The sequence below is a fragment of the Ranitomeya variabilis genome, chromosome 1, assembly GCF_051348905.1.
Source record: "Ranitomeya variabilis isolate aRanVar5 chromosome 1, aRanVar5.hap1, whole genome shotgun sequence".
Lineage (NCBI taxonomy): Eukaryota > Metazoa > Chordata > Amphibia > Anura > Dendrobatidae > Ranitomeya > Ranitomeya variabilis.
Genome location: NC_135232.1, coordinates 1,149,693,138 through 1,149,720,389, shown reverse-complemented (window position 1 = coordinate 1,149,720,389; position 27,252 = coordinate 1,149,693,138). Strand labels below are relative to the sequence as shown.

General features: G+C 49.8%; 1 protein-coding gene across 3 annotated transcripts; it reads left to right on the top strand.

Moving 5' to 3' along the window:
* The first annotated feature begins 675 nt into the window (after positions 1–675).
* Positions 676–22,973, top strand: NAGK (N-acetylglucosamine kinase). 3 transcript variants are annotated; one of them, XM_077280353.1, is made up of 10 exons: positions 676–774; positions 4,270–4,354; positions 5,999–6,097; positions 18,727–18,868; positions 20,010–20,120; positions 20,205–20,317; positions 20,512–20,599; positions 21,448–21,545; positions 21,859–21,937; positions 22,391–22,973. In XM_077280353.1, the coding sequence occupies exons 1-10, from the start codon at positions 749–751 to the stop codon at positions 22,579–22,581; spliced, it is 1,032 nt and encodes a 343-aa protein (XP_077136468.1). In that variant the 5' UTR covers positions 676–748; the 3' UTR covers positions 22,582–22,973. The 3 variants fall into 3 exon arrangements, with proteins under 3 accessions (XP_077136468.1, XP_077136467.1, XP_077136469.1); XM_077280352.1 differs by having other exon boundaries at positions 730–953; XM_077280354.1 differs by lacking the exon at positions 676–774 and adding an exon at positions 810–857 and having other exon boundaries at positions 4,272–4,354.
* The last annotated feature ends 4,279 nt before the right edge of the window (positions 22,974–27,252 follow it).

Below are 27,252 nucleotides of genomic sequence, written 5' to 3'. Positions count from 1 at the left end.
GGGCGGGAGAGGTTGGGAGGACCGGGGGCGGGAGAAGTGGGGAGGACCGGGGGCGGGAGAGGTGGGGAGGACCGGGGGCGGGAGAGGTGGGGAGGACCGGAGCCGGGGGCGGGAGAGGTGGGGAGGACCGGAGCCAGGGGCGGGAGAGGTGGGGAGGACCGGAGCCGGGGGCGGGAGAGGTGGGGAGGACCGGAGCCGGGGGCGGGAGAGGTGGGGAGGACCGGAGCCGGGGGCGGGAGAGGTGGGGAGGACCGGAGCCGGGGGCGGGAGAGGTGGGGAGGACCGGAGCCGGGGGCGGGAGAGGTGGGGAGGACCGGAGCCGGGGGCGGGCGAGGTGGGGAGGACCGGGGGCGGGAGAGGTGGGGAGGACCGGAGCCGGGGGCGGGAGAGGGGGGGGAGGACCGGAGCCGGGGGCGGGAGAGGGGGGGGAGGACCGGAGGCGGGAGACGGGGGGCGGACCGGGGGGCGGACCGGGGGGCGGACCGGGGGGCGGGAGAGGGGGGGGAGGACCAGGGGGGGGAGGACCGGGGGGCGGGAGAGGACCGGAGCCGGGGGCGCGAGAGGGGGGGAGGACCGGAGCCGGGGGCGCGAGAGGGGGGGAGGACCGGAGCCAGGGCAGGTGGTGCGGGCGAGGTGGGGAGGACCGGAGCCGGGGGAGGACCGGGGGCGGGCGGTGTGGACCATCCCCGTGTAGCTGTCACTTCCTGCCGTCAGCTGATCCGCAGTCACGTGAGCGGCCGCAGGCCCCATGCCGGTGCACGGAGGAGTGGAGGGGTGAGGGGAGGACACGGGTTCGGTTTATCATTGTGTAGATGCGGAGAGGACTCGGCTCAGTTCTTCTGCTTCATGTCTCCGGGAAGTCGCTGCGGATTGTCCCGGCGGAATCGTCCCAGGAAGTCGCTGATCTCCTACACGGAGGAGCCGGATAATACACACAGACGAGGCGGAAGGCGGTTTGTTATTCATCAGTTTTTTCTTTTCTGTTTTTTTATAGGTTTAACACTATAACACCGGCACCGCAGGGCGGTAATGAAAGGGTTAGATGCCTTTGGGCCCCTCATCTCACACTGAGGCTATGTGCACACGCTGCGGATTTTGATGCGGATCCGCAGTGTTACTGCAGCTGTGGCTCCGCAGCAGGTTCCCATGCATTTACAGTACAATGTAAACCTATGGGAAAAGCAATCCGCAGTGCACATGCTGCGGAAGAAAACACGCAGAAACGCAGCAGTTTACATTCCGCAGCATGTCACTTCCTTGTGCGGATTCCGCAGCGGTTTTAGGCCATGTGCACACGTTGCGGTTTTTGACGCTGTGGATCCGCAGCAGTTTTCCATGCGGTGTACAGTACCATGTAAACCTATGGAAAACAAAAACCGCTGTGCACATGCTGCGGAAAAAAACGCGTGGAAATGCTGCAGTTGATTTTCCGCAGCATGTCAATTCTTTGTGCAGAATCTGCAGCGATTTTACACCTGCTCCATATTAAAAAAAACCAGAAGAATCCGCACAAAAAAACGCAGAAAATCCGCAGAAAATCCGTGATAAATCTGCGGCAAAAATGCAGTGTTTTTGCCCTGCGGATTTATCAAAATCCGTGCGGAAAAATCCGCACAACAGTCCCCAGCGTGTGCACATAGGCTTACACCTGCTCCATAATAGAAAACCGCAGTGGAATCCGCACAAAAACCGCGGTAAATCCGCAGGAAAAACATGCAGAGGACCATTCTACGTGTGCACATACCCTAAGAATTATCCGCATCTCCTGGCAGAAAACGCAGGTGCAGATTTGCCGCAGATTTTATGTGGATTTTCTGCGGTTTGTCCCCCTGCGGATTTCTATAATGGAAGGGTCAGAAGCGCTGCGGCTCCGCACTATAGAAGTGACACGCTCCTTCTTGTAATCTGCTGCGGCTCCGCACTATAGAAGTGACACGCTCCTTCTTGTAATCTGCTGCGGCTCCGCACTATAGAAGTGACACGCTCCTTCTTGTAATCTGCTGCGGCTCCGCACTATAGAAGTGACACGCTCCTTCTTGTAATCTGATGCAGCTCCGCACTATAGAAGTGACACGCTCCTTCTTGTAATCTGCTGCGGCTCTGCACTATAGAAGTGACACGCTCCTTCTTGTAATCTGATGCAGCTCCGCACTATAGAAGTGACACGCTCCTTCTTGTAATCTGCTGCGGCTCCGCACTATAGAAGTGACACGCTCCTTCTTGTAATCTGCTGCGGCTCCGCACTATAGAAGTGACACGCTCCTTCTTGTAATCTGCTGCGGCTCCGCACTATAGAAGTGACACGCTCCTTCTTGTAATCTGCTGCGGCTCCGCACTATAGAAGTGACACGCTCCTTCTTGTAATCTGCTGCGGCTCCGCACTATAGAAGTGACACGCTCCTTCTTGTAACCTGCTGCGGCTCCGCACTATAGAAGTGACACGCTCCTTCTTGTAACCTGCTGCGGCTCCGCACTATAGAAGTGACACGCTCCTTCTTGTAATCTGCTGCGGCTCCGCACTATAGAAGTGACACGCTCCTTCTTGTAATCTGCTGCGGCTCCGCACTATAGAAGTGACACGCTCCTTCTTGTAATCTGCTGCGGCTCCGCACTATAGAAGTGACACGCTCCTTCTTGTAACCTGCTGCGGCTCCGCACTATAGAAGTGACACGCTCCTTCTTGTAACCTGCTGCGGCTCCGCACTATAGAAGTGACACGCTCCTTCTTGTAACCTGCTGCGGCTCCGCACTATAGAAGTGACACGCTCCTTCTTGTAATCTGCTGCTGCTCCGCACTATAGAAGTGACACGCTCCTTCTTGTAATCTGCTGCGGCTCCGCACTATAGAAGTGACACGCTCCTTCTTGTAATCTGCTGCGGCTCCGCACTATAGAAGTGACACGCTCCTTCTTGTAATCTGCTGCGGCTCCGCACTATAGAAGTGACACGCTCCTTCTTGTAATCTGCTGCGGCTCCGCACTATAGAAGTGACACGCTCCTTCTTTAATCTGCAGCTTTTCTGTGTGGATTTTCCGCCAGCAGCGTTTTTTTCTATTGATTTGCATTGTACTGTACATCACTGTGCGGCTCCGCAGTAATGCCGCATGGTGTGCGCACAGCCTCATACATAGATGTGTCAGTGTGAGATCCGTGGCCCAAAGGCATTTAACCCCTTAAAAACATCAGTTACTTATTCACATGGACAGAATCGCCCGTCTGCCCTCTGTGGTGCCCAGAACCCATGTGGGCCGGGCTGGAGGGTCCTGGGTTTGATGTGGGGGCCCTGTCTGTCTGCAGTGTGAGATCAGGGGCCCAGAGGCATTTAACCCTTTCATTACCGCCCTGCGGTGCCGGTGTAGCAGTGTGTGGCCGCCCGGTGTCGGCCCTCAGGCTCCTCACTGCCGTGTGATCACTGGGACGATTAGTGGTTGTTGTTAAAGTTATAAAAAACAGAAAAGAAAAAAAATCAACAAATAATAAACCGCCTTCCGCCTCATTACACACAGGGTGGTCTGCCATATTACAGAGGCTCCTGGGAGACTGTGGGGGGGGGTACATGGAGGCTCCTGTGAGGGTGGGGGGTACACGGAGGCTCCTGGGAGAATGTGGGGGGGGGGGGTACACGGAGGCTCCTGGGAGAGTGGGGGGGGGGGTACACGGAGGCTCCTGGGAGAGTGGGGGGGGGTACACGGAGGCTCCTGGGAGAATGTGTGGGGGGGTACACGGAGGCTCCTGGGAGAATGTGTGGGGGGGTACACGGAGGCTCCTGGGAGAGTGGGGGGGGTACACGGAGGCTCCTGGGAGAGTGGGGGGGTACACGGAGGCTCCTGTGAGAGGGTGGGGGGTACACGGAGGCTCCTGGGAGAATGTGGGGGGGGGTACACGGAGGCTCCTGGGAGAGTGGGGGGGGGTACACGGAGGCTCCTGGGAGAATGTGTGGGGGGTACACGGAGGCTCCTGGGAGAATGTGTGGGGGGTACACGGAGGCTCCTGGGAGAGTGGGGGGGTACACGGAGGCTCCTGGGAGAGTGTGGGGGGGGCATGGAGGCTCCTGTGAGAATGTGGGGGTTACACGGAGGCTCCTGGGAGAGTGTGGGGGGGGGGGGCACGTGGAGGCTCCTGGGAGACTGTGGGGGGGCACGTGGAGGCTCCTGGGAGACTGTGGGGGGCACACGGGGGCTCCTGTGTGAGGGGCCACACACTGGGATCTGAGTGCATTCACCATGTAGATGTTGGCCCCTACTAATGACCCCCAATGTTCCTCTCCAGGGGGGGGACGCACTCCAGAGCCGTTCTGATCTCAGAAGATGGCCGGATCCTGAGTGAGACGGAGGGACCCTGCACCAACCACTGGGTGAGACCCCGCAGGGGATTACTGGGGGCGGGGACTGTCCGGGACTGTTCTAGGTACCGGGACTGCGCTAGTTACCACCACAGCAGGAGGCTCATACAGCTCCACACACCGCCCAGTGGCCAATCTTGGGTACTGCAGCTCCGAGCAGCCACTTCCATTTTTTTTTTACCAGTTTTCAGCAATAATCTTTGTGTTACTTGTGGCCCCTGAACAGACTGTTAATATCTGAGGGCCCCTGGGCCAATAATGACCCGAGCGAAGGCTAATAAGAGTTCTTTGTGAATCATCAGCTCCCGTACACATGCAACCAATCGTCGGCAGAGAGAGCAAAATGCTGCGAAGAAGTCATCGATCCCACTAGGCAGCACATTGGTGGGGGATAAGCGGACGATAACGTGCAGCCATATACACTCACTGGCCACTTTATTAGGTACACCTGTCCAACTTCTTGTTAACACTTAATTTCTAATCAGCCAATCACATGGCGGCAACTCAGTGCATTTAGGCATGTAGACATGGTCAAGACAATCTCCTGCAGTTCAAACCGAGCATCAGTATGGGGAAGAAAGGTGATTTGAGTGCCTTTGAACGTGGCATGGTTGTTGGTGCCAGAAGGGCTGGTCTGAGTATTTCAGAAACTGCTGATCTACTGGGATTTTCACGCACAACCATCTCTAGGGTTTACAGAGAATGGCCCGAAAAAGAAAAAAAATCCAGTGAGCGGCAGTTCTGTGGGCGGAAATGCCTTGTTGATGCCAGAGGTCAGAGGAGAATGGGCAGACTGGTTCGAGCTGATAGAAAGGCAACAGTGACTCAAATCGCCACCCGTTACAACCAAGGTAGGCCTAAGAGCATCTCTGAACGCACAGTGCGTCGTACTTTGAGGCAGATGGGCTACAGCAGCAGAAGACCACACCGGGTACCACTCCTTTCAGCTAAGAACAGGAAACTGAGGCTACAATTTGTACAAGCTCATCGAAATTGGACAGTAGAAGATTGGAAAAACGTTGCTTGGTCTGATGAGTCTCGATTTCTGCTGCGACATTCGGATGGTAGGGTCAGAATTTGGCGTAAACAACATGAAAGCATGGATCCATCCTGCCTTGTATGGAGCATCTTTGGGATGTGCAGCCGACAAATCTGCGGCAACTGTGTGATGCCATCATGTCAATATGGACCAAAATCTCTGAGGAATGCTTCCAGCACCTTGTTGAATCTATGCCACGAAGAATTGAGGCAGTTCTGAAGGCAAAAGGGGTCCAACCCGTTACTAGCATGGTGTACCTAATAAAGTGGCCGGTGAGTGTATATTAACCACTCCCTGGCCTGTTAGGTGCCGGTATCTTACTGGAACAGCCGCGAATGGAGAATGTAAAATCGGAACCCAAAAAATCTATATAATGGCGGTAATCCATTTTTATTTCACCGCAGTTGACCTGTACGTAGTAAATCAACCCTCGTTATGGACGAGAGATCTGTGAAAATGCATCTCATCGATGGCACCTTATGTCGCGCTCAGGGGTTTCTGGGGATCGGACATGTTCGAGAATCCAACATGTCTGATCGTTGGTTCTTCTGTTGAAGGAGAGGCTGATAGTCGCTCGGTGCATCGGGGCCGATTCCACTTCTGCTCTTGTCTTTCAGTTGATCGGCACGGACAGATGTTTGGATGTGATCAATTCCATGGTGACGGAGGCTAAACAGAAAGCTGGGCTGGACCCCCATGTTCCCATCAAAAGCCTGGTAAGACCAGAGAGGTGGGAGCCATAAATCGTCCTTACGTCAAGTGTTTCTGCGGCCAAGTATTGCGCCGCCCTCCTTCTGCTTCTGAGTGCCCGTAGGGAAGTGTATCTGGTCCCATCGTGTCCATAAACGTCCGATCTATTAACCTATAAAATCAAACTAGACGGTAAATTCCATAAAAAAAATAAATTCAGCTGCCAGATTTGTGGCTTTTCGGTGGTGACACTTCTCTTACCGCACATTATGCGTACCGCAGGATGATGAGTATAAAACACAACCTGCCGCACCGGACATCGGCAGAAAATAAAACCGCCACAGGTCTCAGAAAATGGCGACACCGGCAATGATCTGTTATAGTCCGGTGTGGCCAGAATTGCGCTGATCCGGACAATCGCTTCTTTTTTCCTTTTATTTCCCCCCAATCACCACCTCCCATGTAAACAGTAACACGAATATAAACATGTGAAAAAGCAAGAAAATGGGGGAAAATGTCATCTGGCTAAAAAAAGCAAAACAAAAAACGATCATAAAAAAGTTGGGCTGTGACGGATGGGGCACTGCGGCGTTCCTGGCGCTCCGTAGCCCGGTCTGTAGTACCGCAGTCAGGCCGGGCGTTAGTAGCTCACAGGTCCACGCTGGACTCGCCCCGTCCCCATAGTGAGGTAGTTATTAGCCTGCCTGCAGGAAATGGAGACCCCCACCTGTATCTCCAATACCGCCATATAAGATATAATACTGCAGTATAGCAGACAATGCACAATGGTGATAATACCGCCATATAAGATATAATAGTACTGCAGTATAGCAGACAATGCACAGTGGTGATAATACCGCCATATAAGATATAATACTGCAGTATAGCAGACAATGCACAGTGGTGATAATACCGCCATATAAGATATAATACTGCAGTATAGCAGACAATGCACAGTGGTGATAATACCGCCATATAAGATATAATACTGCAGTATAGCAGACAATACACAGTGGTGATAATACCGCCATATAAGATATAATACTGCAGTATAGCAGACAATACACAGTGGTGATAATACCGCCATATAAGATATAATACTGCAGTATAGCAGACAATACACAATGGTGATAATACCGCCATATAAGATATAATAGTACTGCAGTATAGCAGACAATGCACAGTGGTGATAATACCGCCATATAAGATATAATACTGCAGTATAGCAGACAATGCACAGTGGTGATAATACCGCCATATAAGATATAATACTGCAGTATAGCAGACAATGCACAGTGGTGATAATACCGCCGTATAAGATATAACACTGCAGTATAGCAGACAATACACAATGGTGATAATACCGCCATATAAGATATAATAGTACTGCAGTATAGCAGACAATGCACAGTGGTGATAATACCGCCATATAAGATATAACACTGCAGTATAGCAGACAATACACAATGGTGATAATACCGCCATATAAGATATAATAGTACTGCAGTATAGCAGACAATGCACAGTGGTGATAATACCGCCATATAAGATATAATAATATAATAGTACTGCAGTATAGCAGACAATGCACAGTGGTGATAATACCGCCATATAAGATATAATAGTACTGCAGTATAGCAGACAATGCACAGTGGTGATAATACCGCCATATAAGATATAATAGTACTGCAGTATAGCAGACAATACACAGTGGTGATAATACCGCCATATAAGATATAATACTGCAGTATAGCAGACAATACACAGTGGTGATAATACCGGCATACGATCACTAACCAAAACCTCTGCACTGGACCGGTATCACTGCCATACAGTGACCGTATAATGGTAATAGCTGCTCACCCCAGAGCTCTGCAGACCGTGTGTGTGTGTGTATATATATATATATTCTTTTCACCCTGATTGTCATTAATTTTCCTACTTCATTCAGCCCAGACCGCCACCACCACTTCTCCCATCCATAACGTGTCCCTACAAAATGTATCGCAGAAACCTCCTACCTTACTGTGTTCCCAGGACCAGCTCCCTATATAATAATAATAATAATAATGCCCCATTGTGCCCTGTATAGTAATATTACGCTCCCTGTGTGCCACACAATAACAGTGCCCCCTCTGTGCCCTACACAGCAATAATGCCCCCTGTGTGCCCCTGCACAGTAATAATGCCCCCTGTGTGCCCCTGCACAGTAATAATGCCCCCTCTGTGCCCCTGCACAGTAATAATGCCCCCTCTGTGCCCCTACACTGTAATAATGCCCCCTGTATGCCCCTACACAGTAATAATGCCCCGTGTGCCCTGCACAGTAATAATGCCCCCATGTGTGCCCTGCACAGTAATAATGCCCCCCTGTGTGCCCTGCACAGTAATAATGCCCCCTGTGTGCCCTGCACAGTAATAATGCCCCCTGTGTGCCCTGCACAGTAATAATGCCCCCTGTGTGCCCTGCACAGTAATAATGCCCCCTGTGCCTCCCAACAATAATAATTTCCCCCGTACCTCCTTATAATTATCCCAAACCTACAATACAAACACCCCTGTACATTCATGTAACAATACCCTCTGTACTCTCCCTATAATGATAGATTTCCCAGTGTGTCCCCTTATAATAATGCCCCCTCCTCTGTAGTGCCTCCTTATAGTAATGCCCCCTCCTCTGTAGTGCCTTCTTATAATAATGCCCCCTCCTCTGTAGTGCCTCCTTATAATAATGCCTCCTCCTCTGTAGTGCCTTCTTATAATAATGCCCCCTCCTCTGTAGTGCCTTCTTATAATAATGCCCCCTCTGTAGTGCCGCCTTATAATAATGCCCCCTCCTCTGTAGTGCCTTCTTATAATAATGCCCCCTCCTCTGTAGCGCCTTCTTATAATAATGCCCCCTCCTCTGTAGTGCCTTCTTATAATAATGCCCCTCCTCTGTAGTGCCTCCTTATAATAATGCCCCCTCCTCTGTAGCGCCTCCTTATAATAATGCCCCCTCCTCTGTAGTGCCTTCTTATAATAATGCCCCCTCCTCTGTAGTGCCTTCTTATAATAATGCCCCCTCCTCTGTAGCGCCTCCTTATAATAATGCCCCCTCCTCTGTAGTGCCTTCTTATAATAATGCCCCCTCCTCTGTAGTGCCTCCTTATAATAATGCCCCCTCCTCTGTAGTGCCTCCTTATAATAATGCCTCCTCCTCTGTAGTGCCTTCTTATAATAATGCCCCCTTCTCTGTAGTGCTTCCTTATAATAATGCCCCCTCCTCTGTAGTGCCTCCTTATAATAATGCCCCCTTCTCTGTAGTGCCTTCTTATAATAATGCCTCCTCCTCTGTAGTGCCTCCTTATAATAATGCCCCCTTCTCTGTAGTGCCTTCTTATAATAATGCCCCCTCCTCTGTAGTGCCTCCTTATAATAATGCCCCCTCCTCTGTAGTGCCTCCTTATAATAATGCCCCCTTCTCTGTAGTGCCTTCTTATAATAATGCCTCCTCCTCTGTAGTGCCTCCTTATAATAATGCCCCCTCCTCTGTAGTGCCTCCTTATAATAATGCCCCCTCCTCTGTAGTGCCTTCTTATAATAATGCCCCTCCTCTGTAGTGCCTCCTTATAATAATGCCCCCTCCTCTGTAGTGCCTTCTTATAATAATGCCCCCTCCTCTGTAGTGCCTCCTTATAATAATGCCCCCTCCTCTGTAGTGCCTCCTTATAATAATGCCTCCTCCTCTGTAGTGCCTTCTTATAATAATGCCCCCTTCTCTGTAGTGCTTCCTTATAATAATGCCCCCTCCTCTGTAGTGCCTCCTTATAATAATGCCCCCTTCTCTGTAGTGCCTTCTTATAATAATGCCTCCTCCTCTGTAGTGCCTCCTTATAATAATGCCCCCTTCTCTGTAGTGCCTTCTTATAATAATGCCCCCTCCTCTGTAGTGCCTCCTTATAATAATGCCCCCTCCTCTGTAGTGCCTCCTTATAATAATGCCCCCTTCTCTGTAGTGCCTTCTTATAATAATGCCCCTCCTCTGTAGTGCCTCCTTATAATAATGCCCCCTCCTCTGTAGTGCCTCCTTATAATAATGCCCCCTCCTCTGTAGTGCCTTCTTATAATAATGCCCCTCCTCTGTAGTGCCTTCTTATAATAATGCCCCCTCCTCTGTAGTGCCTTCTTATAATAATGCCCCCTCCTCTGTAGCGCCTCCTTATAATAATGCCCCCTCCTCTGTAGTGCCTTCTTATAATAATGCCCCCTCCTCTGTAGTGCCTCCTTATAATAATGCCCCCTCCTCTGTAGTGCCTCCTTATAATAATGCCTCCTCCTCTGTAGTGCCTTCTTATAATAATGCCCCCTTCTCTGTAGTGCTTCCTTATAATAATGCCCCCTCCTCTGTAGTGCCTCCTTATAATAATGCCCCCTTCTCTGTAGTGCCTTCTTATAATAATGCCTCCTCCTCTGTAGTGCCTCCTTATAATAATGCCCCCTCCTCTGTAGTGCCTCCTTATAATAATGCCCCCTCCTCTGTAGTGCCTCCTTATAATAGTGCCCCCTCCTCTGTAGCGCCTTCTTATAATAAAGCCCCTCCTCTGTAGTGCCTTCTTATAATAATGTCCCCTCCTCTGTAGTGCCTCCTTATAATAATGCCTCCTCCTCTGTAGTGCCTCCTTATAATAAAGCCCCTCCTCTGTAGTGCCTTCTTATAATAATGCCCCCTCCTCTGTAGTGCCTCCTTATAATAATGCCCCCTCCTCTGTAGTGCCTCCTTATAATAATGCCTCCTCCTCTGTAGTGCCTTCTTATAATAATGCCCCCTTCTCTGTAGTGCTTCCTTATAATAATGCCCCCTCCTCTGTAGTGCCTCCTTATAATAATGCCCCCTCCTCTGTAGTGCCTCCTTATAATAATGCCCCCTCCTCTGTAGTGCCTCCTTATAATAATGCCCCTCCTCTGTAGCGCCTTCTTATAATAATGCCCCTCCTCTGTAGCGCCTCCTTATAATAATGCCCCCTCTGTAGTGCCTCCTTATAATAATGCCCCCTCCTCTGTAGTGCCTTCTTATAATAATGCCTCCTCCTCTGTAGTGCCTCCTTATAATAAAGCCCCTCCTCTGTAGCGCCTCCTTATAATAATGCCCCCTTCTCTGTAGTGCTTCCTTATAATAATGCCCCTCCTCTGTAGCGCCTCCTTATAATAATGCCCCCTTCTCTGTAGTGCCTCCTTATAATAATGCCTCCTCCTCTGTAGTGCCTCCTTATAATAATGCCCCCTCCGTAGTGCCTCCTTATAAAAATGCCCCCTCCTCTGTAGTGCCTTCTTATAATAATGCCCCCTCCTCTGTAGTGCCTCCTTATAATAATGCCCCTCCTCTGTGGTGCCTCCTTATAATAATGCCCCCTCCTCTGTAGTGCCTCCTTATAATAATGCCCCCTCCTCTGTAGTGCCTCCTTATAATAATGCCCCCTTCTCTGTAGTGCGTCCTTATAATAATGCCCCCTTCTCTGTAGTGCGTCCTTATAATAATGCCCCCTCCTCTGTAGTGCCTCCTTATAATAATGCCCCCTCCTCTGTAGTGCCTCCTTATAATAATGCCCCCTCCTCTGTAGTGCCTCCTTATAATAATGCCCCCCCCTCTGTAGTGCCTCCTTATAATAATGCCCCCTCCTCTGTAGTGCCTCCTTATAATAATGCCCCTCCTCTGTAGTGCCTCCTTATAATAATGCCCCCTTCTCTGTAGTGCCTCCTTATAATAATGCCCCCTCCTCTGTAGTGCCTCCTTATAATAATGCCCCCTTCTCTGTAGTGCCTTCTTATAATAATGCCCCTCCTCTGTAGTGCCTCCTTATAATAAAGCCCCTCCTCTGTAGTGCTTCCTTATAATAATGCCCCCTCCTCTGTAGCGCCTCCTTATAATAATGCCCCCTCCTCTGTAGCGCCTCCTTATAATTTTGCCCCCTCCTCTGTAGTGCCTCCTTATAATAATGCCCCCTGCTCTGTAGCGCCTCCTTATAATAATGCCCCCTCCTCTGTAGCGCCTCCTATAATAATGCCCCTCCTCTGTAGTGCCTCCTTATAATAATGCCCCCTCCTCTGTAGCGCCTCCTTATAATAATGCCCCCTCCTCTGTAGTGCCTCCTTATAATAATGCCCCTCCTCTGTAGTGCCTCCTTATAATAATGCCCCCTCCTCTGTAGTGCCTCCTTATAATAATGCCCCCTCCTCTGTAGCGCCTCCTTATAATTTTGCCCCCTCCTCTGTAGTGCCTCCTTATAATAATGCCCCGTTCTCTGTAGCGCCTCCTTATAATTTTGCCCCCTCCTCTGTAGCGCCTCCTTATAATAATGCCCCCTCCTCTGTAGCGCCTCCTTATAATTTTGCCCCTCCTCTGTAGCGCCTCCTTATAATAATGCCCCTCCTCTGTAGTGCCTCCTTATAATAATGCCCCCTCCTCTGTAGCGCCTCCTTATAATAAAGCCCCTCCTCTGTAGTGCCTCCTTATAATAATGCCCCTCCTCTGTAGCGCCTCCTTATAATAATGCCCCTCCTCTGTAGCGCCTCCTTTTAATAATGCCCCTCCTCTGTAGCGCCTCCTTATAATAATGCCCCTCCTCTGTAGCGCCTCCTTATAATAATGCCCCTCCTCTGTAGCGCCTCCTTTTAATAATGCCCCTCCTCTGTAGTGCCTCCTTATAATAATGCCCCCTTCTCTGTAGCGCCTCCTTATAATAATGCCCCCTCCTCTGTAGCGCCTCCTTATAATAATGCCCCTCCTCTGTAGTGCCTCCTTATAATAATGCCCCTCCTCTGTATTGCCTCCTTATAATAATGCCCCCTCCTCTGTAGTGCCTCCTTATAATAATGCCCCTCCTCTGTAGTGCCTCCTTATAATAATGCCCACTCCTCTGTAGTGCCTTCTTATAATAATGCCCCCTCCTCTGTAGTGCCTCCTTATAATAATGCCCCCTCCTCTGTAGTGCCTCCTTATAATAATGCCCCTCCTCTGTAGTGCCTCCTTATAATAATGCCCCCTCCTCTGTAGTGCCTCCTTATAATAATGCCCCCTCCTCTGTAGCGCCTCGTTATAATAATGCCCCCTCCTCTGTAGCGCCTCCTTATAATAATGCCCCCTCCTCTGTAGTGCCTCCTTATAATAATGCCCCTCCTCTGTAGTGCCTCCTTATAATAATGCCCCTCCTCTGTAGTGCCTCCTTATAATAATGCCCCCTCCTCTGTAGTGCCTTCTTATAATAATGCCCCCTCCTCTGTAGTGCCTCCTTATAATAATGCCCCCTCCTCTGTAGTGCCTTCTTATAATAATGCCCCCTCCTCTGTAGCGCCTCCTTATAATAATGCCCCTCCTCTGTAGCGCCTTCTTATAATAATGCCCCTCCTCTGTAGCGCCTCCTTACAATAATGCCCCCTCCTCTGTAGTGCCTTCTTATAATAATGCCCCCTCCTCTGTAGTGCCTCCTTATAATAATGCCCCTTTTCTGTAGTGCCTCCTTATAATAATGCCCCTCCTCTGTAGTGCCTTCTTATAATAATGCCCCCTCCTCTGTAGCGCCTCCTTATAATAATGCCTCCTCCTCTATAGCGCCTCCTTATAATAATGCCCCCTCCTCTGTAGCGCCTCCTTATAATTTTGCCCCCTCCTCTGTAGTGCCTCCTTATAATAATGCCCCGTTCTCTGTAGCGCCTCCTTATAATAATGCCTCCTCCCCTGTAGCGCCTCCTTATAATAATGCCCCTCCTCTGTAGTGCCTCCTTATAATAATGCCCCCTCTGTAGTGCCTCCTTATAATAATGCCCCCTCCTCTGTAGTGCCTTCTTATAATAATGCCCCCTCCTCTGTAGTGCCTCCTTATAATAATGCCCCTCCTCTGTAGTGCCTCCTTATAATAATGCCCCCTCCTCTGTAGCGCCTCCTTATAATAATGCCCCCTCCTCTGTAGTGCCTTCTTATAATAATGCCCCCTCCTCAGTAGCGCCTCCTTATAATAATGCCCCCTTCTCTGTAGCGCCTCCTTACAATAATGCCCCCTCCTCTGTAGTGCCTCCTTATAATAATGCCCCCTCCTCTGTAGCGCCTCCTTATAATAATGCCCCCTCCTCTGTAGTGCCTCCTTATAATAATGCCCCCTTCTCTGTAGTGCCTCCTTATAATAATGCCCCTCCTCTGTAGCGCCTCCTTATAATAATGCCCCCTTCTCTGTAGTGCCTCCTTATAATAATGCCCCTCCTCTGTAGCGCCTCCTTATAATAATGCCCCCTCCTCTGTAGTGCCTTCTTATAATAATGCCCCTCCTCTGTAGTGCCTTCTTATAATAATGCCTCCTCCTCTGTAGCGCCTCCTTATAATAATGCCCCCTTCTCTGTAGCGCCTCCTTATAATAGTGCCCCCTCCTCTGTAGCGCCTCCTTATAATAATGCCCCCTCCTCTGTAGCGCCTCCTTATAATAATGCCCCCTCCTCTGTAGTGCCTCCTTATAATAATGCCCCCTCCTCTGTAGTGCCTCCTTATAATAATACCCCCTCCTCTGTAGTGCCTCCTTATAATAATGCCCCCTCCTCTGTAGCGCCTCCTTATAATAATGCCCCCTCCTCTGTAGCGCCTCCTTATAATAATGCCCCTCCTCTGTAGCGCCTCCTTATAATAATGCCCCTCCTCTGTAGCGCCTCCTTATAATAATGCCCCCTCCTCTGTAGCGCCTCCTTATAATAATGCCCCCTCCTCTGTAGTGCCTCCTTATAGTAATGCCCCTCCTCTGTAGTGCCTTCTTATAATAATGCCCCCTCCTCTGTAGTGCCTCCTTATAGTAATGCCCCTCCTCTGTAGTGCCTTCTTATAATAATGCCCCCTTCTCTGTAGTGCCTCCTTATAATAATGCCCCCTCCTCTGTAGCGCCTCCTTATAATAATGCCCCCTCCTCTGTAGCGCCTCCTTATAATAATGCCCCCTCCTCTGTAGTGCCTCCTTATAATAATGCCCCCTCCTCTGTAGTGCCTTCTTATAATAATGCCCCCTCCTCTGTAGTGCCTCCTTATAATAATGCCCCTCCTCTGTAGTGCCTCCTTATAATAATGCCCCCTCCTCTGTAGCGCCTCCTTATAATAATGCCCCCTCCTCTGTAGTGCCTTCTTATAATAATGCCCCCTCCTCAGTAGTGCCGCCTTATAATAATGCCCCCTTCTCTGTAGCGCCTCCTTACAATAATGCCCCCTCCTCTGTAGTGCCTCCCTATAATAATGCCCCCTCCTCTGTAGCGCCTCCTTATAATAATGCCCCCTCCTCTGTAGTGCCTCCTTATAATAATGCCCCCTTCTCTGTAGTGCCTCCTTATAATAATGCCCCTCCTCTGTAGCGCCTCCTTATAATAATGCCCCCTTCTCTGTAGTGCCTCCTTATAATAATGCCCCCTCCTCTGTAGTGCCTCCTTATAATAATGCCCCCTCCTCTGTAGTGCCTCCTTATAATAATGCCCCCTTCTCTGTAGTGCCTCCTTATAATAATGCCCCTCCTCTGTAGTGCCTTCTTATAATAATGCCCCTCCTCTGTAGTGCCTTCTTATAATAATGCCTCCTCCTCTGTAGCGCCTCCTTATAATAATGCCCCCTTCTCTGTAGCGCCTCCTTATAATAGTGCCCCCTCCTCTGTAGCGCCTCCTTATAATAATGCCCCCTCCTCTGTAGCGCCTCCTTATAATAATGCCCCCTCCTCTGTAGTGCCTCCTTATAATAATGCCCCCTCCTCTGTAGTGCCTCCTTATAATAATACCCCCTCCTCTGTAGTGCCTCCTTATAATAATGCCCCCTCCTCTGTAGCGCCTCCTTATAATAATGCCCCCTCCTCTGTAGCGCCTCCTTATAATAATGCCCCTCCTCTGTAGTGCCTTCTTATAATAATGCCCCTCCTCTGTAGCGCCTCCTTATAATAATGCCCCCTCCTCTGTAGCGCCTCCTTATAATAATACCCCCTCCTCTGTAGTGCCTCCTTATAATAATGCCCCCTCCTCTGTAGCGCCTCCTTATAATAATGCCCCCTCCTCTGTAGCGCCTCCTTATAATAATGCCCCCTCCTCTGTAGCGCCTCCTTATAATAATGCCCCCTCCTCTGTAGCGCCTCCTTATAATAATAATGCCCCCTCCTCTGTAGTGCCTCCTTATAATAATGCCCCCTCCTCTTTAGTGCCTTCTTATAATAATGCCCCTCCTCTGTAGCGCCTCCTTATAATAATGCCCCTCCTCTGTAGCGCCTTCTTATAATAATGCCCCTCCTCTGTAGTGCCTCCTTATAATAATGCCCCTCCTCTGTAGTGCCTCCTTATAATAATAATGCCCCTCCTCTGTAGCGCCTCCTTATAATAATGCCTCTCCTCTATAGCGCCTTCTTATAATAATGCCCCTCCTCTGTAGCGCCTCCTTATAATAATGCCCCTCCTCTGTAGCGCCTTCTTATAATAATGCCCCTCCTCTGTAGCGCCTTCTTATAATAATGCCCCTCCTCTGTAGTGCCTCCTTATAATAATGCCCCTCCTCTGTAGTGCCTCCTTATAATAATAATGCCCCCTCCTCTGTAGTGCCTCCTTATAATAATGCCCCCTCCTCTTTAGTGCCTTCTTATAATAATGCCCCTCCTCTGTAGCGCCTCCTTATAATAATGCCCCTCCTCTGTAGCGCCTTCTTATAATAATGCCCCTCCTCTGTAGCGCCTCCTTATAATAATGCCCCTCCTCTGTAGCGCCTCCTTATAATAATGCCCCCTTCTCTGTAGCGCCTCCTTATAATAATGCCCCTCCTCTGTAGTGCCTTCTTATAATAATGCCCCCTCCTCTGTAGTGCCTCCTTATAATAATGCGCCTCCTCTGTAGTGCCTTCTTATAATAATGCCCCCTCCTCTGTAGTGCCTCCTTATAATAATGCCCCCTCCTCTGTAGTGCCTTCTTATAATAATGCCCCCTCCTCTGTAGTGCCTCCTTATAATAATGCCCCCTCCTCTGTAGTGCCTTCTTATAATAATGCCCCTCCTCTGTAGCGCCTCCTTATAATAATGCCCCCTCCTCTGTAGTGCCTCCTTATAATAATGCCCCCTCCTCTGTAGTGCCTCCTTATGATAATGCCTCCTCCTCTGTAGTGCCTCCTTATAATAATGCCCCTCCTCTGTAGTGCGTCCTTATAATAATGCCCCCTCCTCTGTAGTGCCTCCTTATAGTAATGCCCCTCCTCTGTAGTGCCTCCTTATAATAATGCCCCCTTCTCTGTAGTGCCTCCTTATAATAATGCCCCTCCTCTGTAGCGCCTCCTTATAATAATGCCCCCTCCTCTGTAGCGCCTCCTTATAATAATGCCCCCTCCTCTGTAGTGCCTCCTTATAGTAATGCCCCTCCTCTGTAGTGCCTCCTTATAATAATGCCCCCTTCTCTGTAGTGCCTCCTTATAATAATGCCCCTCCTCTGTAGCGCCTCCTTATAATAATGCCCCCTCCTCTGTAGTGCCTCCTTATAATAATGCCCCTCCTCTGTAGAGCCTCCTTATAATAATGCCCCCTTCTCTGTAGTGCCTCCTTATAATAATGCCCCCTTCTCTGTAGTGCCTCCTTATAATAATGCCCCTCCTCTGTAGCGCCTCCTTATAATAATGCCCCCTCCTCTGTAGCGCCTCCTTATAATAATGCCCCCTCCTCTGTAGCGCCTCCTTATAATAATGCCCCTCCTCTGTAGTGCCTCCTTATAGTAATGCCCCCTCTGTAGTGCCTCCTTATAATAATGCCCCTCCTCTGTAGTGCCTCCTTATAGTAATGCCCCTCCTCTGTAGTGCCTCCTTATAATAATGCCCCCTCTGTAGTGCCTCGTTATAATGCCCCCTCCTCTGTAGTGCCTCCTTATAATAATAATGCCCCCTCCTCTGTAGTGCCTTCTTATAATAATAATGCCCCCTCCTCTGTAGTGCCTCCTTATAATAATAATGCCCCCTCCTCTGTAGCGCCTCCTTATAGTAATGCCCCTCCTCTGTAGTGCCTCCTTATAATAATGCCCCCTCCTCTGTAGTGCCTCCTTATAATAATGCCCCGTTCTCTGTAGTGCCTCCTTATAATAATGCCCCCTCCTCTGTAGTGCCTTCTTATAATATTGCCCCTGAGCAGGGTCGTACATATTGTAGAAATGAAAGGACCCCTTTTTTTATAATCCCTATCACAACACACAGGCTCGGTAACAGAATTGCAGACTTCCCACTTCCCAACTTTAAGACAAGGAGGATATGGATTACGGTACTTGGTTATTTCGCCCTTACTGATGCCCCTTAGTATTCTCGTCCACTATGATACTCCTTCCATGGCTCCCATTTAGTATGATGGCCCCAAAACATGCCCCAGCACAGAATAATGTTCCCACATTCCTCCCCCCTACACAGTATGATGGTCACCCCAGCCCCCCACACACGGAGCATGATGGTGACCATGCACAGTATAATGGTCTCCCCCAAAGCTCTCCATATAGTATAATGGTCCCACCACAGCCCCCCATCTGGCAGTTGCCAGAGTTGCCAACTGACCAGTCCGGCCATCACTGCCATAAATGGAGTCATTTTATTCCTCCTTCTCCCTTCACCCCCTGCTGGATCGGTGTATGGGCGTATGATAGCGGCACTATTTTTATGATTACAGGGCATGTCATTGAGTGGCGGAGACCTGAAAGAAGCCACCAATAAACTGATCGAAGAGATGAGCCGGCGCTTCCCAGAGCTCAGTGAGAACTACGTCATCTGCAACGACGCCATCGGAGCGATGGCCACAGCTACAAAGCTGGGTACGCTCCAAAAATCTCCCGCATTGGTAAAAATGAGGCATGGGTCAAGATGATAGGTTTCACAGGTTCTAGAACCGGCGAGAACGTCGGTAGTGATTCATAGGAGTGACCCACCAGCACCAGGAACCCCCACAAATAACCCTATGGTTCCAAATACACGGTCACCAAATGTGGAAAGCGCCAGTTTAACATTTTTCCTTTTGGCAATTTCTGAGCTCGGAGTCCCGGCACTGGCAAAGGTTGGAGAAGCTTTCCAGTAAGGTTGGAGGAGCTTTCCAGTAAGGTTGGAGGAGCTTTCTAGTAAGGTTGGAGGAGCTTTCCACTAGGGTATGAGGAGCTTTCCACTAGGGTATGAGGAGCTTTCCACTAGGGTATGAGGAGCTTTCCACTAGGGTTGGAGGAGCTTTCCACTAGGGTTGGAGGAGCTTTCCACTAGGGTTGGAGGAGCTTTCCACTAGGGTTGGAGGAGCTTTCCACTAGGGTTGGAGGAGCTTTCCATTAGGGTTGGAGGAGCTTTCCACTAGGGTTGGAGGAGCTTTCCACTAGGGTTGGAGGAGCTTTCCACTAGGGTTGGAGGAGCTTTCCACTAGGGTTGGAGGAGCTTTCCACTCGGGTTGGAGGAGCTTCCCACTCGGGTTGGAGGAGCTTCCCACTAGGGTTGGAGGAGCTTTCCACTAGGGTTGGCCATTTTTCTCACACGAGTCCTGGAGGACTCCTCTGTTCCCATCAGTCTTCCGAGCATTCAGATGGGGTTGGAAAGCCAAGATCTGGGGACTGGACGATTACTCTCCATGTGTGTTAGGAACGTAGTAAAAATACATTGGAAAGAGGAGATACAGCTGTGGAATTTTGCCCATTTATACAAAAAAATAAAACCCTTCTGGTCCTGGGGGTAAAGATTGGAATATTGTCCGTCTGCAGCATTATTCAGATTGGACCACGATAATTAATGACCGGACCTTCTGGCTCTAGTAATGAGAAGCATGTATGGTTTGGGGCAAAACTGGGGTAACACAGGATCCAAGGCCAAAAAATAAGTGTTCAGATACCTGTTGTTCCAGTAGACGGCCATGAGCGGATTATCAGAAGCCCCAGGAACTCTTCGTTTCTGGGTTAATACTCTACTAATTGCTTCCTCCAGGGGGCATAGTGCTGATATCAGGGACCGGATCGAACTGCAAACTGGTGAACCCAGATGGTTCTGTGAGCGGCTGCGGAGGCTGGGGGCATCTGATGGGTGATGAGGGATCAGGTAAGCGCGATGCAGCAGAGCTTCTCCAGGAATCTTGTACGTTGCGTGTAAATTGTGCCCTTTCCCGTTGATGTCGCTCTGCAGCATACTGGATGGCTCACCGTGCCATGAAGATTGTGTTTGACACCATTGACAACCTGGTGGATCCAGAATATGACATCAGCTATGTGCAGGAAGCCATGTTCAGCTACTTCCAGGTAACATTTCTGGCATGAGGATCCTAGAGATCTCATAAAATCCAAACGTGAGTTCTGTGAAGGAGCCAGTGACTTATAGTTGTGTTTTCGCCACATGTGGATTAATGGGAGACAACATGGCTACATGGATTTTACTACTGCAGCGTCTGTCTGTCATTACTACTCTCACTCGTGACTGATCTTGGTGATTGCAGGTCTCTGAGCGGATGGGAATCCTCACCCACCTCTACCGGGAGTTCGAGAAGTCCAGGATAGCGGGATTCTGTCTGAAGTTAGCAGAAGGTAAAGCAACAAAGACAATTCTTCACAGTCACTATTCACCAGGATATCCGTCACCCCAACAATAGGCGTCCTTGGTCTGTTATGGGAGTGCAGATGCGAGTGCAGGCTAGTTCTGTTGTAGGGACGAGGGTGTGGGCTGGCTCTCTTTCTGGAGTGCCGGTGGGGGCCGGCTCTGTTGCTTTGGTGCCGGTGGGGGCCAGCTCTGTTGCTGGGGGGCCGGCTCTCTTTCTGGAGTGCCGGTGGAGGCCGGCTCTGTTGCTTTGGTGCCGGTGGGGACGGCTCTGTTGCTAGGCGGCTCTGTTGCTGGGGTGCCGGTGCGGGCCAGCTCTGTTGCCTGGGGGGCCGGCTTTGTTGCTGGGGTGCCGGTGCGGGCCGGCTCTGTTGCTGGGGCGCCGATGTGGGCTAGCTCTGTTGTTGGGGTGCGTGCCGCCTCTGTTGCTGGGGTGCCGGTGCGGGCCAGCTCTGTTGTTGGGGTGCGTGCTGGATCTGTTGCTGGGGTGCCGGTGCGGGCCGGCTCTGTTGCTGGGGCGCCGATGCGGGCTAGCTCTGTTGTTGGGGTGCGTGCTGGCTCTGTTGCTGGGGTGCCGGTGCGGGCCAGCTCTGTTGTTGGGGTGCGTGCTGGCTCTGTTGCTGGGGTGCCGGTGCGGGCCAGCTCTGTTGCTGGGGTGCGTGCTGGCTCTGTTGCTGGGGTGCCGATGCGGGCTAGCTCTGTTGTTGGGGTGCGTGCTGGCTCTGTTGCTGGGGTGCCGGTGCGGGCCAGCTCTGTTGCGGGCTGGGGCTCGGGCTTGTCTCCATGGTGTCCTGATGTACAGATGTGACCGGGTCTTGTCTTTATTTCTTTATTTCAGGGGCTAACAAGGGAGACGCCTTATGTCGTTCAGTGTTTCGCTCTGCTGGGGAAATCCTCGCTCGTCATGTCGTAGCCGTGATGCCACAGATTGATGAGGTGAGTGCACGGCGGTGACATTGTGGCCGCACAGTATGGCAGATGAACTATGGCCCATTGTGCAGCACTTTTGTGGGTATTACATGGCGTCATTATTTGGGCACATTTTAGACACGAAGCCATAGATTTTCTTGAAGGACCTGCTGGGGGGTAGAGGAATGCTGGACACTGTATGGCTGTATTATTTGTGCACTAGTTATGGCTAGTTTGATGTGCAGCCTCATTAGTCAGCTGGCCTCAGGATGCAGGTTGCCAGCGATGGAGTAAGGGAAGGCCGCAGCTTTACCTGATGTTTCCACCGTTCTGCTTTTAGGTCTTATTCCGGGGGGAGCTGGGTCTCCCGGTGCTCGCTGAAGGCTCCGTGTGGAACAGCTGGGATCTTCTAAAAGACGGTAATTTTTATTACTACAGTTTTGCGGTCTGTTTTGTTTTGTGTGTTGTTCGGTTGAGCGCAACTTTTTTGGCAAATTCAGAGGTCTGAGAACAGACTCACGTCCCAGCCGGCAGCTCTGGATGTGAATGGAGCATTTGTGGCGCATGGAGAGTAGCCCTCCGTATATTCATCACTTGTAAGATTAGGAAACCAAGAGCGACGTCTCATCGTAGACTCTAGTCACATCCAAAGCTGCATAATAAAATGCTGTTTCCTTTTTTTTAGCTATATTATAATGGGATGAGACAAATCATTCACTGGTGGCTGGTCCCGAGTGTGTATTTGTCCACTTGGCACTTAGTTTGCAGCTTTGGCTGTGACCGGAGAAGAGAGTATGATGTAACTGTATTAGTATTTGGCAGGTTGCACAATGGTGGCGGTGCTAAGGTGGGTTATTGATGTTCCCTTCCAGGGTTTATCGAGGTCCTGGACAAGGCTCGTAGCGGCCCCCACGGGCGCCATCTTTCCCGGTTCAGCCTCCTAAAGTTAAAGCAGTCCTCCGCCGTGGGAGGAGCGAGCCTCGGAGCAAAGACCATCGGGATCGATTTACCGATCAACTACCAGGATAACGTCCATGTCTTCTACAGTCACCGTTTTCAATAACTCTTGGGGGTCCTCCATGCTTTACACTGCAGTCTGCGCCAAGTACGGGCAGATCCAGGCAATGCTATACACAGATTGCATGGGAAGAAGGTAACACTTTAGAGATTGTGGGACCCACAATCTGCACCGACCTGCAGCACAATGTTACGGTCTCAGTCAGTGCACCTGGTGTGCAATTGTAGCAAACCCTCAGCTGTGGCAACACCAAAGACTGGTTTTCCAGCCTCAATACTTGAATGATTCTACACACATACGAAATGAACCTCGTAACTTGACCAGTTTCACTCCAGTCACCTTTTTATTTTTTTTTACATAAATGTTTGATTAAAAGATTAAACGAAATGTATCGTGAATGATTCAATCACTTTTATCAATAAAAATTGTAAATCTGATGTGTGTTTGGTTCTTAAAGAAAGAAGGAAACCTCGTGATCTGAGGAGGAGGGCGGCCCCATAATCCGTTCTTTCCTGATCCATACCTGTTGTTTTTTCCTTTCTGCCTTTCCTGGCAAAGATCCGCTCTTCAGTGCAAAGTTTGTGATCTTTTCAGAACTTTACATATTTCTCCATAAATGCAAAACTGCATCAGATTTTCACAAAACCCTAAAAATAAATCAAAAACCAAATCAAAGAAATGAATCAAATATATTTAGACTATATATTTAGACTTAGTCATGTTGTAAATTATGAAAATGATCCAATATCTCTAAATCTGTGAGCAGCAAAAGTATGTGAACCTTTAGGGATTAATACATCAAGATGACAGGGTTCTAGGGTCTGGGATGACGATCAGGTGTGAGTGGGCGACCTGTTATAATAACAGGAATTTTTCAAAGTCTGATAACACAATGTTTGCGGAAATGTATTGTGGCACGAACCAAGGATATTTCTGAGCTCCTCAGAAGAAGAGATGCTGATCAGACCGGGAAAGGTTACAAAACAATCTTCAAATGGTTTTTATTACAACGATCCAGACAGATTGTTTACTAATGGAGGAAATTTAAGACTGTTATTACACTCTTCAAAAGTGGTCGATTAACACAGATTGCTGCAAGTGTAATAGACTGTAAGGTCATAAAGGAACCCAAGATAACCTCTAAGCAACTAAAGGCTTATAGCACGTTTGCTCATAGTTAAAGGAGTACAATGTACGGTTTAGTCAATAGATCTTGGAATACAAATAAGTTCCACCATTGGATGTGTTAAATAATGTTATAAATATGCCCCTGCTCAGCCTTGTAATGGCTGTGTCCAACCATGTAGGAACATGCTCAGCACATACTACAGCTCCAGGCCAGGAATACAGTATACAGACAGGACAGCCTGAATCGCAGCTGATTCTTTCTATGAGTTAAAACATTACCCTGCCAGTTTAAAAACAATGTTTTTTCGGTCACCCATGTTCGCACCACGAGAGAGGGGATCAGCCCTTCAAGGACAGGAAACTTTCAAGATAAAAGGGCGGCTCCTCTTTCTGCTGAAGTTGATTTCCTGTCCTTGATGGGGAACCCTCAGTAATTCGAAAGGAGAGGATTGCTGGCCCTGGAGCGCCGGTGGTTGGCAGGGCACAGGCTCTGCAACGGCCGTTGCCAGAGTGTACTGGAAGCGCCACACTGTGGTATCCTCCCTGAGCGGGCGTGAGCAGGGCATGAGCAGGCGATTTCCATTACTCATCAGCCACTCATCCCCGGGAATAGCGCATACAGCATGCTGGGGAGAATAAGTGAAGCCGGACCGCAGTGCTGGCACGGACGCACAGTAACCCTCACCTGGGTGGGGGTTTCTCAGGAGGCGCCACAGGAGCAGCAGGCTAATGGTGGCAGCACAGAACACCAGCAGGCAAACGGCCGACATCAGGCTGGTGCGCGTCAGGTGCAAACCGGAAGTGAACGGGCCCGAAAGTCGTGTCCCGGATGACGCACTTGCATACAACTTTCGGGGGTGAGTACCGGAAGTGGTTGTGCATGCCGGCCGGCGGTTCCCACATGGGTATGTAAAGGGACCGCTGGCAGGCAGGATGTGGGTAAGATGGGGGCGCAGCAACCGCATGACCTGCCTGCGCAGCCACCACTACAGCAGCAGCTGAAGAAACCGGATAAGAGACGCCCATAAGAAGCAGACACCCCAGCCGCCACATACAGATCAGCGGGGCAGCAGCAGTGGGGGTTACTGGGTTAGCGTGTGGGGTACAGCAGGAGCCAGCAGCCTTCACAGGTCTACTAGGATTAAGGCGCCTGCAGTCTCCAGGGGAGATGTTTCGGATGTCGTCCAGCCTCCTGATCCGGTACCCGTATAAAGCTTTTGAGTGGTGAGTGATCTCCGAGAAAGTTCAGCAGGCTAATGGCTCTTTCCTTTTTCTCTCTTTTTGCTTTTTCCTCCATATCTCTCTGCCTTTATTTTGTTTTGGGTGGGAGATAAGAGGTCCCTAGAAAGTGTATAGGAAAAACAAACCATACGGAGTGCCCCCTCTGTGGACAAGGGTTTTCAAGAACATGGTCAAAAAAGCTTTGTCAGGCATGCATAGAGTAGACCATGTCGGAGGAATCCTCTAATTTTGCTGCCAGCCTGATATCCTTGATTAAAACGGAAGTACAGAGATCGGTTAGTTGAATGACCCATTCAGAGGATGAAAGCATTAAGTGAAGTTAGAGATCTAGACTGTCCCCTTCATCACCTGGGGATTCTGCAGGGTCAGAGGAAGAGGGCCTGTGGGAATCCAATCAGACTTCCACCTCATCGGACAGCCACGCAGAGGGTCGGCATTGTTTTCCCTTAGAGGAAACCCATAAGTTGGTGAAATCCATAAGGTCCACAGTGGGTCTGGTTGATCAGAAATCCAAAAGGCCGGTTCAGGACTTTGTTCGAGGGCCTCGAAAAGAGAAAACGCAGAACTTTCCCAGTGAATGAACAAGTGCAGAACCTCATTAAGAGGGAGTTGGAAAGACCAGACAGAAAGGGGCAATGTATGGCTTCCTTTAAGAGAAAATATCCCTTTGAAGAAGAAGTTGCTTCTTCTTGAGATAAAGCCCCTAAGCTGGATGTAGCAATATCTAAGATCTCCTGGAAATTCTTCCTGCCGTTTGAAGATTTGAGTTAGTTAAAGAACCCGTTGGATAGGAACACTGACAACTTCCTTAGAGCAGCATGGGAGTCCTCCGCAGGTGCCATAAAACCAGCTATTGTGGCAACTTGTACAACCAGATCTCTGAGAGTTTAGCTAGATAACTTGGAGGATCAATTTGAGCAGAAGGCCCCAAGGGATACCATCCTGGCCTCAATCCCAACCATTAAAGGAGCAGCAGCATTCCTGGCAGACGCTTCCGCAGACTCGGCTAATTTGGCAGCCAGATCAGCCACATTGTCTAATGCGTGTTGTAGGGTGGTCTGGCTAAAATGTTCACCAGGGGACATGCAAGCGAAAGTTAAACCATGTTCTCTTCCCCTGTGAAGGGAAATTCCTGTTCTGGCCTGCCCTTGACGAAATACTGGAGAAAGCTGGAGACAGCAAAAAGGGTTTCCCGAAGGCCCCCTTTCCTTTATTTCAGTGGTCCTTTAGGAGGGAAATTACGTCCACAAGAAGCCGTCCAAAGATCAAAACAAACCAGAAGAACGATCTAGGGGAGGCAGGGGTTTCGTCTTCGGGAGACCCTCCCGGAAGGCAAAAAACCCACTCAATGACTCAACTTCCCAAGTGGGAGGAAGGTTTTCTCTTTTTCTCCTGGCCTGGGAAAAAAATTATTCCAGTGCTTGGATCTTTCATATCATTGGGTCAGGCCTAAAGCTAAGATTCCATACCTCTCCTCGGGAAAGATGCATGGAAACCCCGGAGCAACCATCCCCGCGTACAACTAGTGCTGGAAAACGAGGTCCTGGCACTCAGAGAGAATCATGTGTTGGAAGACGTTCCTCCAGGGGGGAAAAAATGGAGTTCTACTCCCCCTTGTTTCTGATTTAAAAAAAACGGACGCATCCTTAAGAACCATAATAAATCTGAAGGCTTTAAACAAATTCCTGGTCATCCCTTCATGCAAGATGGAGTCGGTGAGGACAGCAGTGAAGGTTCTCTTCCCGGGCTGTTATATGGTTGTCTTGGACCTCAAGGATGCATACTATCATGTACCAATTCACACGCAGTATCTGACATTCCTCGGAGTAACAGTGCAAATACAATCAGAAATCAGTTAGAGGCACTTTAGAGAGGTTAGGGTGGCGTTTGAGTCTAAAAAAATCCAGGCTACGACCATTAATATCACAGGTCTTCCTGGGTCTAGTATAGATTCAGTGAGACAAGAACGCCGCCTCCCGAAGGAGAAAGAATGGAATAACATAAGCCTCATCTCATCGGCAGTAGCAAATCCAAAGTTGTCACTAAGGAAAGCAATGTCTTTGCTGGGTTCTCTGACCGCCTGTATTCCAGCGGTCAAATGGGCACAGTTCCCAACACGGGATCTGCAGTGGTGTCTGCTAGAGAATGAAGTGATCTTGCAGGGACAGTTGGAAGGCAGGCTGATCCTTCCTGGGAAAGTGATCCATTCTCTCCAATGGTGGCTAGGGTTAAATTCAGCACCCAGGGGAGTTCCCCGGTAAACAGTGTATTCAGGGTGGTTACAAGGGATGTCAGACCCAGGGGGTAGAGAGCCCACCTAGACGACCATTGGCTACAGGGGACTTG

Excerpts from the sequence above, each read along its gene's own strand:
- NAGK (XM_077280352.1), top strand. The coding sequence starts at position 847 with ATGTCTCCGGGAAGTCGCTGCGGATTGTCCCGGCGGAATCGTCCCAGG. Across the intron at positions 6,098-18,726 it reads ATGTTCCCATCAAAAGCCTG|GGCATGTCATTGAGTGGCGG; the intron begins GTAAGACCAGAG and ends TTATGATTACAG. Across the intron at positions 18,869-20,009 it reads GGCCACAGCTACAAAGCTGG|GGGGCATAGTGCTGATATCA; the intron begins GTACGCTCCAAA and ends TGCTTCCTCCAG.